Below are 13,391 nucleotides of genomic sequence, written 5' to 3' on the forward strand. Positions count from 1 at the left end.
GGAGATGTCCCCGCTCATGGCAGGGGGTCGGACTGGGTGACCTGGAAAGGTCCCTTCCCACCCAAACCTTTCTGTGATTCTGTGATCTCAGTTTCTACCAAGCTTCGTAAGAAATGGCCGCTGTTACCTTTCCTCCAGTTGCCACTGTCTCCTCATCCTGTTCATCTGGAAAGTAAAAGGATTGAGAATTACACTAAAAAAAAGCATCTGATTGCTCATAAGCCTTTCTAGCAATGCAATTGCTTAACTGTAAGGAATATTTCATTTGTTTTAGAAGGGAAGTGAGGAGGAAAGCAAAGTGGACCACACATCATTAAGGCAATCTCATCCTTATGCAGACACTCAGCTATCCCAGACAAGGGAATAGATAAGAATACAGAGGAAGGATAATTAGAATTTTTTCACACTTAGGAATCCATACTTAATTACCGCCTAGTGCCCTAGATGTAGCCTTGTATAACAGGATATGGCACACTAGTTTATAACTCTTATGCCAAAGGCTTAGCAGAGCTCAGGGAACCTGTGATACACCTTGATTCCCAGTAAGAAAAGAAAAATTCTGCCAGGAAAGAGCTTATGTGTCATATAAAAAACCGAAGAAGATGCCTACAAGGCAACTGCCTTGCAAGTGAAAGAGCCAATACATTTCAACTCAAATACATATGAAAACTGAATTAATTGAATAAAAAGAATAGAATTAGAGATTCCTTTTAAAATCGAGAGATTTAAAAATATTTACTCTGTTGGTCTGCAAGCAAGACTTTACTATAAAACTTAGGGGAGGGGGTGCTGGAGGGTGTTGTGTGTTTTACCGAGGTCTGCTACTGTTCCTCCTTTCACAGGCGTGTTTTCACTGTCTTTCTTTGGGTTCACTACAAAAGTAAGCAAGATCGAAACTCTGATGAGTAACCATCAGCCGAGATACAATTATCAAAGTCTAGCATGCTTTTACTATCTTATCAATCAACAGTTTTGTTGGTCATGCCTTTGCAGTTCAAAAGAGTTAATCTGTGCCATTTGAGTACAACAGACCATTCGTTTGATTTTTTCTGTAATTTCACATCTGAACACAAAGCAGCTTCCATTCATGCAGTCAGTGGACCAAGTACTGTACTTTTTCCACCTGTACAACACGTAACAATTCTTACGTGCAAGTTCAAATCAGGTAAAAACCAAATGGTATCACATCCACAATAGTTTGGTGTCAAGGACTTGATAGAAGGAATTATTTTTCTGACTTATCTTTACTGAACAGGTATTGCATAGATCAACACTTTTCTGAAGAGGTTTAAGAACTGAATGCATTTGGCATGTTGCTAGAGTTCCCACTCATTTAACATGCTTATCTCGGGTATTTGGCATGCAATTATCTTCCTCCAGAAAACTCCATCCCCCACAACATGAACTCTATAATGGGTGAGCAATTCTAAAATAGGTGAAACTAAACATTTAAGTGGATCTTTGTAAATGTATTCCAAAAAGCCAAAAGAAGGTGAATCTGCTGCCCTTCTCCGCTGTCACATTCAAACCCCTGACTAGGCAAATTTAGATGGGCACAGATCAGCTGGCCCCATGGCCACAAAGTATTTCAAAGATTTGACAATATATGTGTATTTTTCAGTGCAGTTTTAGCAATTGTTTGAACGTTCAAAGAACCCAGTGTATACATATTTTACCATTTTTGGGAAGTACCACTTCTTCTATATTAGGTACTGGTGTGGGATCCTCCATGTCCTTCGTAAGATCTTCTTGCTCATCTTCTTCTTTCTGCCCTCTCCTTTTCCCATATAAGGCTGCTTGTCTAAAACAGATCATACACAAATTCTCTGCCAGCTGCAACTGTCATGTTCTCATCTTGACATTATTCTTCAGATATCAGGATTAAAGGACTGGCTTAAAACACTTAGGAAAACATGAATGCTGTAGGAAGTGGTGCTGGTGGAGTTAGTGAAAAATATTCTCTGTGTATTATTAAAACAAAGTAAGTTTAAAAAAAAAAGGTCTTTTCCACTGTTTCAAGACTGGAGACCACCACTGTATATAAATCTTGATTCCAACCCCAAACTGCCTCCAGCGTGTTGGCAGCACTTGCATGCTGATGAGATTCAAGGGAGCAGTGATTCACTTACGTTTGTCCTTTTTCAAGTTGCAGTAAGGGCATCTGCTGCACAGAGCAGAAGAGGCGACAGACCATTTCAAGGCATGCTGCCTTATTTAAGGCAACAGGCTGGCTTGTGCCATGGATTCTGTGTACCGAGGAAGCCATTTTGGGAACAAAGGCAGAATCACCCACACCTCTTCTTACAGAATCTAACTCAGGCTTTACACTTGGAACAAAAAAGTAATTCAGATTATCAACTAATTCCTTCTCACCTCAGATGATAAATTTCTGGTTTTGTCTTATTAGAGCCCAACAGGTCTATTAAACAAGACCTGAATTTTTAGTTCAAAAGTGCTCCCCTCCATATCCACACATAAACCCCCATAAATAAGCTTTTATTTGGATATAACATTGGCCTTTTTTTTTTTTTTTTTTAAGAGCTCAAACTAGCACTGGAAAAAACCCTAATCTGTAGGCCACAAATGCTACTCTATTAAAGCTGCATTTGAGAAGTGGACTTTAAAATACCCAGCTACGTAGATTAAAAAACTCCTCAATTAAACGCAGTAATTTATGGGGCTATACTTCAAAAAGTGTATATGTACTACATGATTGCACTAACAGAAGTAGTTTGAGTTATTTTAGAAGCAGCCGAGTAACTTTTCATTTGGTAAATTCTACTCTTGATGCAGCCATGAACCCCGTCACTGACACAGATAACGTGACAACTTGCACTAGATTCTCCTCCACCTGCAGGCAATACATTTCTACAGAGGAGTAAAGAAATTACATATACTGCACAAGCAAAAGCACTCAAGTCTATTGTAGAAATAATTATTCTACTGTAATCTAAGGTGAGACAAGTGAAAGGTGACAGAGATCTCCCCATAAGCATTTCTTCAAGAAAATTCACCTCAAATTCCAGGACTTAGACACTCACCCTTTCTTCCCTGTCTTTTTTCTCGACTCCACAGGAGTGGGGGGTGGAGAAGGAGAATGCTTTCTCTTCCTTGTACTTGCTGCCGCTTTCCTGTCTCTCCTCTCCGGACTACGTACAGGCTGTTAGAGAAGTGAAGTAGTTAGCTCATCCCAAATACTACAGTTATTGAAACGCTGTAGGCTACACTCTTCCTTAATACATCCTACGACAAAGAAGCTAAAAGCAGCAATATCACATCATGCACCATATTCAGCTCCAGAATACTTCCATTTGTCAACATGAAAACCCCTAAATTTTCTACAGCCATCCCCCAGATGCTGCAATGGCTCTGTACTAAACTGTGCTCTTAAAACAGAGCAAGATTCCAATGCTAATGTGTGACTTGTTCAATATATTCTATCCATCAGGTGAGATTTCCGAGTGAGTAGCCTGGCCTCAAGGTTAAATGAACATGTTCGCAGAGTCCTAACTAAGTTCCTGCATGGGGAGGGATACAAAAATTAGTTTCAACAAGTACACAGAATTCGGAAATCAAATATTAACTGATGCTGTTTAACACACCCCGACTTCATTTATGAGAAAGCACAGAGTGGGTCCTATCTCTTACCATCCTCAGGAAGGGGGAAAAAGTAAAATTCAAAGTGCACACTTACACTTCTGGATAAAGGACATACAGGAGAAGAAAGTTAAACTCGACTGTGTTATCATAGGCACCTCAAACTGTTCAACTACCTTAATTTCAACAACTTTGAGTCCCAAAAATTTGACTCATGCAGAAATAAAGAATATTAACGTATCAACAGGTCATCCATTCAGCAGAGAACCACCTACCTCTTCATTTTTCATGGAGATTCTCTGTCGAAAACTCACTGATTTCCTATTCTCATCTACCTCATAATCCTCTTCATTCATCCATTCATTGAATATATCTGTGTCCAAAATCCACTTGGCATGAACCTGAAGAACAGAACGAGCTGATGTTTATTTTTTAAAAAAACATGCTGATGTTTTTTTAAAAAATAACTCCATGACAGACCACATAGGATGAAGGAAGTAGTTGCAGCTTTGTTATCAGGGTCTGAATGTCCAAATACCTCGTAATGGTTTTACACATAATAGATAACAGTTTCCTGAGGCAATACAATAAAGGATGAACACGCACGTAAGTCTACTGAACACCGTGTCTGCTCTTCAGTCATTTTTAAGCCTTCTGAAGTGTGAGGTCAGTTCTCACAGCTGGGACAACGGCTCTGTATTAAGAGTGTACTTTGGATGCTGAAAATTACCATCAAAATCTTCTAAATTCTTCTAAAATCAGATCACCCTAGCAGATGTGCTACAGAAGACCACAAAAAATTAAGAAGAGTTGGCCATATCTTGGAAAGATTGACAATCTTGACTTAAAATATCCAACTTCAAATAAAGTTCTTATTTACATAGCTGAAAATAAATTCTTGAGCTTTAGTATGATTTATACACAAAAAGCATGTGTTCCAGTTATTTACAGGTAACTACTTGGAATAAGTAGTGTTTGAACAGACATCAACTTATTTTCTGACCTCAGCTACTCTAACTCTGCCGTTCAGATCAACAGCATACACACAGAACACTGCATGTTATGTATAAAAGAGTAAGTCCAATAAAAGGACAATAAAGTAGTATTTACTACTGTTTGATTATAACTGTTCTGTATTGTTCACTTGCAATGAGCTAAATCAGAAAGGCAAATCATTTCTGTAGAAAGAAAACTAATTATGTAGAGAACCGAAATAATGCCGATGGTGGTTAGAGTGCTCACATGTTCAACAGATTGAGAAGCGCTGACTTTTTGCATCATTAGGACATCAGTTAAGAGCAGAGTTCCTGTTAAAGTGAACCTTTCCATAAAGAAAGGGGAGATATGACCCTCAGGGGTTCTTTAAACAGCTACTGGTTTTCTCATTCACTTCCATCTTGGCTCTAACTCCAGGGACAGTTGCGTTCATACTCTACAATTCATTAGCAATGCCAAGGATTTTAGTAAAATCAAGAAACTTAAACTGTGCCCTGTACTAAGAGCATACAGAAGCTGGTATCTACAGTGGTATGGAGCCAAGACAAACTCAAGAGCTTCTGTAGCAGTGTGAAACCAGGGGATGGGGGAGCCCACGGCCACACACACTCTGTCAACCAGACCACAGCTCTATTTTGATCCCAACAGCTGAATCTGCTGGAGATAATGTTGCCATTACAGTAACTCAAAGAGAACAGACAAGATTTCAATTGTACCACAGACTTCAAAAATTCAGATTTGTTCTCCTAAAGAAGCTTCTTAATTTCCATATTGTCTAACTCCTGATATTTTTTGGCCATTTCTATGTTATAAAGAGGAACTTTCTGCACACAAAGTATGTTTTAAGCCCTGTAATACAGGTGTGGTAATCTCAGGTTTCTAACCTGACAGTTCTCTTCTTTAACAATATTCTTCCAAAAACATCATGAAGATATGGTACTTTCTCCACTTCCTCTCCTTAAACATTGTATAATGCCATTATGCCTTCTAATGAGTTGTCAGGTTTCACCCCAGAGATGGCTGCACTTCAGCAGAAAGGGAAGGACTTACCTTTAACAGAAAACACCTCAAGTCAGGCCAAAACAAACATGGTAATTTTGGCACGAATCAGGGATGCATAAGTCTGCCCTTTTCACTCACAAAATAAAGTATTTTTTCAACAGCATTCCTCCCCCGACCAAAGAAATGTTTTAGACATTTTCAGTACAGCTCCAGAAATATCACTCTGCTTTTCCATATATATGGAAATACAGCCATTGTTACCCAGCAGCACGCTACAACCTCTATCTGCAGATGACACCAAGCTGGGCGGGAGTGCTGATCTGCTGGAGGGTAGGAAGGCTCTGCAGAGGGACCTGGACAGGCTGGATCCATGGGCCAAGGCCAATCGTACAAGGTTCAACAAGGCTCAGTGCCGGGTCCTGCACTTCAGCCATAGCAACCCCATGCAACGCTACAGGCTTGGGGAAGAGTGGCTGGAAAGCTGCCCAGCAGAAAAGGACCTGGGGGTGTTGGTCAACAGCCGCCTGAACATGAGCCAGCAGTGTGCCCAGGTGGCCAAGAAAGCCAATGGCATCCTGGCTTGTATCAGCAATAGCGTGGCCAGCAGGAGCAGGGCAGTGATCGTGCCCCTGTACTCGGCACTGGTGAGGCCGCACCTCGAATGCTGGGTTCAGTGTTGGGCCCCTCACCACAAGAGAGACATTGAGGGGCTGGAGCGTGTCCAGAGAAGGGCAACGGAGCTGGGGAAGGGTCTGGAGCACAAGGCTGATGGGGAGCGGCTGAGGGACCTGGGGTTGTTCAGCCTGGAGAAAAGGAGGCTGAGGGGAGACCTCATCGCTCTCTACAACTGCCTGACAGGAGGGTGTAGCGAGGTGGGGTCGGTCTCTTCCCCCAAGTAACAAGTGACAGGACAAGAGGAAATGGCCTCAAGTTGCGCCAGGGAAGGGTTCGATTGCATATTAGGAAAAATGTCTTCACTGAAAGGGTTGCCAAGCACTGGCACAGGCTGCCCAGGGAAGTGGTGGAGTCCCCATCCCTGGAGGTATTTAAAAGCCGTGTGGACGTGGTGCTCAGGGACATGGTTTAGTGGTGGGCTTGGCAGCGCTGGGTTAACGGTTGGGCTTGATGATCTTAAGGGTCTTTTCCAACCTAAACAATTCTATGATTCAATGATCTAGTAGCACCTGAGCATGAGCTATACCAATACAGTAGCTTTGGGAAACTGTTTAAGAGAGACTTACCTTCCACGGCTTTTCAGGAATTGGAGGATCCTCAATTTCAGCATCTATTTCATTGGCATGAACCCAAGTGTCATAGCTAATGAGAGGAGTCAAGAGAAAAAAAAATTGGTCCCTTGAGCTGCTCATCCAGAAAGATCACCAGCAGGAATATTTATTCAGCAATTCTGACATGTGCAAATCATATTGCTGGGATAGAATACTAAAGTAGTCTCAACACAATGAACAGTTAAAGGAATAATCACTGGTTTCTGCTACCGCAATGGGACACGCTGAAAAGGGAGGGGTCCAAGGCATCCAATGCACATTTTCAACTTTCTGAATTTAAAAGCCATCTCAGTGAAGCTAGCTCCAGCTTAAAATTGCACATCTACTCTCTAGATTCAGGGGTATAAATGCCATTTCTGAGTCACCTGTTCAAACCCTGGCATTAAGTTAATTAACTTGTTTCTGTTCTTATGAGTTTAAAGCAAGAGATACTGTATTCCTAGGAGTATGCATCCTCTCCTTCAATCCCTACTGCTGTAGAATCCATTTATTATTTACATTCACTTTTTCACATGGTATTCCCTCAAAAGCCTATTTATAAACACTAAGAAATTGCACTCAGTAACAGCAAAAGCCAAAATACTTTGTCATCAACACTAGGCATGTACCGAGCAACTGGGATAAGTCATATGGAAGAAAAGATGTGTATATAGCATTCCTTATGTTTATACTGATATTTATAAATACATATACACACACAGAGAGTCAACACAAACTTGACTACTGATATGATATAATGTAAAAATATTTAAAGGTTCTTCATCTGTATGATGAAAGAAACTTAAGTGTGATTGTTGTTTGCTCTCTTCCACTGAAATACGCATATGGTTCCTGGGAATTCCGTGCAGGCACAGCAGAGCAGATTTTAGTACCCCGAATAAGTTATTTAAGTAGAAGTCAATGCTGGGTTATCAATCTTTTCAGTTTTCCATAACCTGGACTCAGAAACCAGTTATTACAAATACATTTAAGTTACTAACAGCACATACACTATCTTTTAAAATCTTCTAACAACCCAAGACAGCTTTCTCAAATATATGCTTTCAAGGATCACTTGCACTTGACTAAAGGCAACCCAACCCATGGAGTAAAATCTCTCTTTGTCGAAGAAAGTTCAACTAGGTGATCAGAAGTTCTCCCTTTCGGCTTTAAAGTCTTACGAACTTGATGGAAAGGCTCACTCTGCCCTTTGAAAGTCTGGTTCAATTTGCAACCTTACCAGTGGCTCGGCAGAAAAATCGACTCTTCTTTTCTAACCTCACCCACCTGCTGGTATCACAAATGGGTATGCATATTTTGGTTTTCAACCACTGATTAAGCCTTTTCAAGCCTTGGACATCGAGATAAATGGTAGCAATGCTAAATTACTGTGTGGTTATACTCTGTAAGACAACCACTGCTTGTCTTATAATACGAACAGCGACGTACAACCATTCAGAATCAAAACAACAGGAATGCAGTACTGTATATTAGGGTTAAGTTTTCAGAAGAGCCAGCGTGAGATAGGTCTGAGCCTGTCATGTTCTGCAGAACAAGAAAAGAGGATAGCTGTAGCCCACGCAGCTGGGACATTCCCCACGCAGGTTCACTCCTGAAAACCACAGAGCACTGCTATCAGGAGAGGTAAGACTCAAAGCTAAAGGAGCGGCTTGTTTGAGGACATGGATTTTCCTACTTGCAAGTTTTAATCGACACTTTTCCTTCAACAAACTTAAGTAAGATTTGGGGTGTGCTTTCTTCCCCCACCTTTCTTTACCTGTCTGGAAAAAAGCCCCAGTGTACCAGCACCTGCTTGTCTTTTTTCATCACAGGTCTCAACCATTCATCTGCAAAGGGGAAAGATCTAGCATCAGATTCAGATGGTAAAGCACGTTAAACACTATCTTGCTTTTCCATAGTCAGTCATAGTAAAGTTATTGCAATCATCTCTGATAAAAGTCTACTGTAGTGAAATTACAATGGCCTGGCCTGCCAGTGACACACGCGCCTGCATTACCTTTGCCATGTCTAAACACGCATGTGCTCTGCCTGCATACAACACAGTTGTTACGTTAGTAAAATCATACTAATATTAAGAATTATTACATTTCCTTCCCTGGTCACATACGTTCCTACCCTAACACACTCCAAATTAAGATCCGGCGAGGCTTGAAACACTCCAACTGTTTGTCAACAGAAGCAAGAGGCATTTCTAGCTGACAAGTGGAAGCACTGTCCTCTGCCAGCTCATCTTGTCCTGTCTCATCTCCCAAGCTCCTTGGCCAGTTGGGCCTGGAACTCAGAATGGGACAGAGCAAATCCTCCAAAAGGACATTCAGTAAAGACAGCAGAAATAACACGGAGAGAGAGACACGCTCCAGTCTGTCACTTTTTTTTTTTTTAAATCTTTGTATAACCAAGGAGACTAAACTTCTCCCAAAATGCTTTCAAGTGGTAAATAGTTCCCCTCTGTCTTTCTGTGTCCTTGTTAGATGTTTGAATCCCCTCATTAACTCCTTCTATTGATTTACATTTATTTCAAAAGACCCTCTTCCCAGTACTATATCCTACTCTCAACAGGTATTTAAAAGGTTTTGAAGGAATAAAACTTTGAAGGAAAAATGTCAGGGCAGGGGGTGGTGGTGAAACACATTTTAATAAAACACTTCCAAGAGTCTAACCAAACTTGGATTTCAACCTTCTTCTTTCACAGCGGTGCTAATGATGACTTCAAGTTAATACAGACTTACTAAGCAAGACTAATACTTTGCTGGTTTTGCAGTAAGGCACATGCTCAGGCTGACTGGTGTTTTAAAGGTTTGTCTTTTAAACTGCACAGCTGACACAATGTAATGACCTACTCCCTGCAACCCAAATATCGAGAATATGGCCCAGGGCAGGATTAAAACCCTGAGGATCTGAACCTGTATGAAGTTACACTGCTTGAATTCATGGCTGTTTTCTCATCTTAGTATAATCAGGGGTTGAGAGTGCTCTGTCTAGCACATCTGCATGTTCACTGACTACAAGACAGATGGGACCTGCTGTGCTCAACCCTCTTCTGAGAACCTGAAGCGGTTAAATATAAACCTGTGGCTAGGCATGATATTACCAGAAGTACAGAACAGAGATGAGCACCAGAGGACAAACAAGCCATGACGGTTCCTATACAGAAGTGAACGCTTCCATCTAGTGGCCATCAGATGCCAGGGCATATCAGAAAAAGCTAATTGATGTCAGTCAAGCTCAGACTTGACAACAACGATCCACTAGACAATTAAATGTATTTAAGATGAAAAAAAATGAAGAGCAATTTTTTTGTTATTTGCTGAAGGATACAGCTGTTAAATTGCTTTTGTGGAACCTATGTACTTCTTATAGAGGCAGACCACATCATAATAAAGCCAACAATCTCAGCTTATCAGGTCTACTTGTTACTGTATCCACCTTGCCAAACCACATGCAATGATACGTATCAGCATTCCCAACCTGTCACCTGGAAAGACGAGAACATGGCAGGAAGTTTTTAGGTTCTCATTTACTTCAGCATCTATGCTACCTTTCCTACATCTATTTGATTCCTAATAATGTTTTACTCAACATTTTAACCTACACTTACACACTGGGGGACACCAGGGAAGCAAAAAAAGAAAAAAATTAATGGAAGCTTTAGTTTTAAACCCCCTACTTTCACTACCCTTCCTTTTAATTTTTAAGCTAACTTAATTTCTGTTTTAAGTTCTTCCCACCCTTAGCTTTGTTCCCCTTCAGCCTGCAAGTTATTTGGTCCAAACAAAACATCTATCTGCATTCAGCAATAAATAATACCTTAATTTCCAATGCAATCACGGAAGAGTATTCAGTGTTACGCACCTTAATCTGAAAATGTTGCATCAACTAAAAATGTGAATGTTACAACTTATTTGGAGTTGTTAATCCTAAAAATAGTTTTCAAGTGGCTCTCAGGAGCAGGCTAGGAACATACTGCGTCTCTGCAAAAGCTCCCGTAACTGCTAATAGAATTTAGTTACAAGACCATTTCCACTTAAAAACTGGAAAGCAACTTTACCGTCATCCGTTGAGGTAGGACTTGGATAAACATGGTGGGTAGCCTTTGACTTCTCTTCAGTTACTGTTCCCTGTGGGAAAGGTGGAAGAAAAGGAGAAACCGCATGAGAAACCTTCACCACGTTACCCCAAACTTCTTGGTTGCTTCTTTTTACCCACATCCCATGCAACCTAGAAATATTCAAGGCTAATTTCAGTGCAACTACGAAGAATACCACCTCTAAGAAGTGCCAGAAAAAGGCAATTATTTTAAGACTGCTGCCAAACTACTTTGTCATCTCTTGCTCTTTTCATCTGAAATCCTTCCTCCTCCTAGTTCCTTCTGCCCCAATTCCCACTGTAAATTGTTCAACTCTCAGTTCATACAAACCTATTGGTGAATATTTTGTAAGAAAGCATCTGTAACTTTGTTCCACTAAGTACACATTTTGGTCCAAAACAATTTCTAAATATGACAATTTGCATAAGATGAAGTCTGAGAAACTTCACTAGAAATGGCTGCCTCGAATAGAACATCCTTAGTATTCAGGAAAGGCTGTACGTCAAGAGACAGCATAAACACTCATCCTTTCAAAAAAGTCTCCTAAATCGTAGAACAAAGGGAGTAAATCAGAAATACACTAACATGATACCATTGTTTGTCAAATATTCAAACACAAAAATACATTTTCTTCTTGCTGGTTTAGGACATCATTTTCTTAACATGCAAAGCAACAGATGTACTTCTCGTGCTTATGTAGATGCCACGAACAGTGGTACATAAAGCTATTTGTCTACACGTGGGTACAGGCCATAGTTACATTCCTATTGCACCTACATCATCATGCAAGAAAATTCGACCACATACTTAGATATCTGTTAAATAAATACATAACACTGCTTAGCGTGGCCAGTCAAGAAAATAAGGATTCTCCCACATGCTGCAGAGACACCTCCAGTCTCCATAAATGAAGAGTCATTTCCAAGGACAGCAGAAACTCACAGTCTGCAGACTCTTCTGCAGAGGAGTTAGGTTTTGGAACAGTTTGTATGAAAATGTTATTCAAAATTTTCATCCCATAAATATTTTACAGATTTATTTAAAGGACATAAGAGCACATGGGATAGGTTACAGCCAACAATATGCGAATAACTTATTTAGAAGACATCCATCAGCATCAAAAGGAGGAAAATTTAAAAAAAGCATGAAGATGCATTGCATTATGGTAGCAATATTTGGAGGCTACTCTGATATCAGGAGCTGAAGGGCAAGAGCTCCTACACCAAGAGTTCATAGAACTGGGTAAAGGGAGAGGAGGTGCTCTAAGCAACAGCAAAAAAGAAAGCTGGAAAGTAAGAAGAATTTAAGAGCGTTCAAAGGGAAAGGAAAGAGCCCTGGCATGAATGAAGAACCTGCAAAGTGTTTCAGGAACAATAACGGAAATCTCCCGTCATTCCCCATAAGCTAAAGACGCTTCTCTAGATATCTAATCTGAGCTTTGTGAATCAGATCAGTAAGTTTCATCTATTTCCTACAGAGCTTTAAAAACCCAATACGCTATAGATGAACAGGAAGTCTCTCTTAGATGCTATCTTGACTGAAAACAAAGGGATGGATAAGTTACCATTAAAACAGCTTTCTGAAAGATGTAAGCAGATTGTAAGGCTTATTCCCTGCCTCTGAAACTGAATGTGACCGGAAGCCAAAGATGTAACAAGATCAAAGAGTTATCTCCCGACAAAACACTTTTCTTGAAGCAGATAGAAATGCTAAATCTCACTCATTACCTGCTTTCAAGTTCCTAAATTATTACTCTGGCTCTTCTCAGAAGAATCCTCAATATTCATAAAGACAATCAGAAAAAGCCTGACTACCAGAAACAGTAACAGCATCTTCATCAGCAGAGAGAACAAACATCTTACTGACACCTCTTTTTATAAGCGCAGAGATGACACTAGCACTGTGCTGGGCCAAGAGATACGCAACTCTTCCGCACAGGCTGCGGTCAGAGCAGCGAGGACTTGGAAAGGCCAGAGAGGAGGGAGCTACAGGCACTAGGGATGGGGTAGAGGGAAGATGACAACAACAGGTATTAAAAAAAAATCAAGACAGTGAGCAAGCACAGGCAGCAACACAAATACAAGATGAGAATTCAAGAGGTAGGGCAAAGGAACAAAGCCCAAAAAGCAGAATTAGGGACAATTTCTGTTTTCAGTTCTTCACATCCCTTTAGAGACAAAGCTGCCTGCTTTAGAAGTCTCTTAAATCATTCACGGATATAGCATGCTTTGAGTTCACTATAGAATTCCTTTATGAAAGGAAAATTGAATCATTAACTCTAATTTAAGCAATAGCAAGCGTCGTGAATCAGCTGAGTAATTAAGAGTAACTTGTGAAAAATTATACAACTGAAGTTGAGATGATGCTTCATAATCACAACACAGGAAATACATTTAATCTGGAAAAGAAGCAGTTTACTTTGG

General features: G+C 40.4%; 1 protein-coding gene across 4 annotated transcripts in view; it reads right to left on the reverse strand.

Annotated features, from left to right (window-relative positions):
* Window positions 1-13,391, reverse strand: part of SMARCC1 (SWI/SNF related BAF chromatin remodeling complex subunit C1) — a 95,867-nt gene that overhangs the window by 62,760 nt on the left and 19,716 nt on the right. For all 4 annotated transcript variants that reach the window (XM_072854924.1, XM_072854925.1, XM_072854926.1 and 1 more), the window contains 8 exons: window positions 10,930-10,999; window positions 8,638-8,707; window positions 6,837-6,912; window positions 3,873-3,998; window positions 3,042-3,160; window positions 1,677-1,801; window positions 813-872; window positions 128-165 (listed from right to left, as the gene is read on the reverse strand). In XM_072854924.1, coding sequence (XP_072711025.1) covers window positions 128-165; window positions 813-872; window positions 1,677-1,801; window positions 3,042-3,160; window positions 3,873-3,998; window positions 6,837-6,912; window positions 8,638-8,707; window positions 10,930-10,999 — 684 coding nt within the window. The remainder of the gene's footprint in view (window positions 1-127; window positions 166-812; window positions 873-1,676; window positions 1,802-3,041; window positions 3,161-3,872; window positions 3,999-6,836; window positions 6,913-8,637; window positions 8,708-10,929; window positions 11,000-13,391) is intronic.

The sequence above is a fragment of the Ciconia boyciana genome, chromosome 2 (assembly GCF_034638445.1).
Source record: "Ciconia boyciana chromosome 2, ASM3463844v1, whole genome shotgun sequence".
In the NCBI taxonomy this organism is placed as follows: Eukaryota; Metazoa; Chordata; class Aves; order Ciconiiformes; family Ciconiidae; genus Ciconia; species Ciconia boyciana.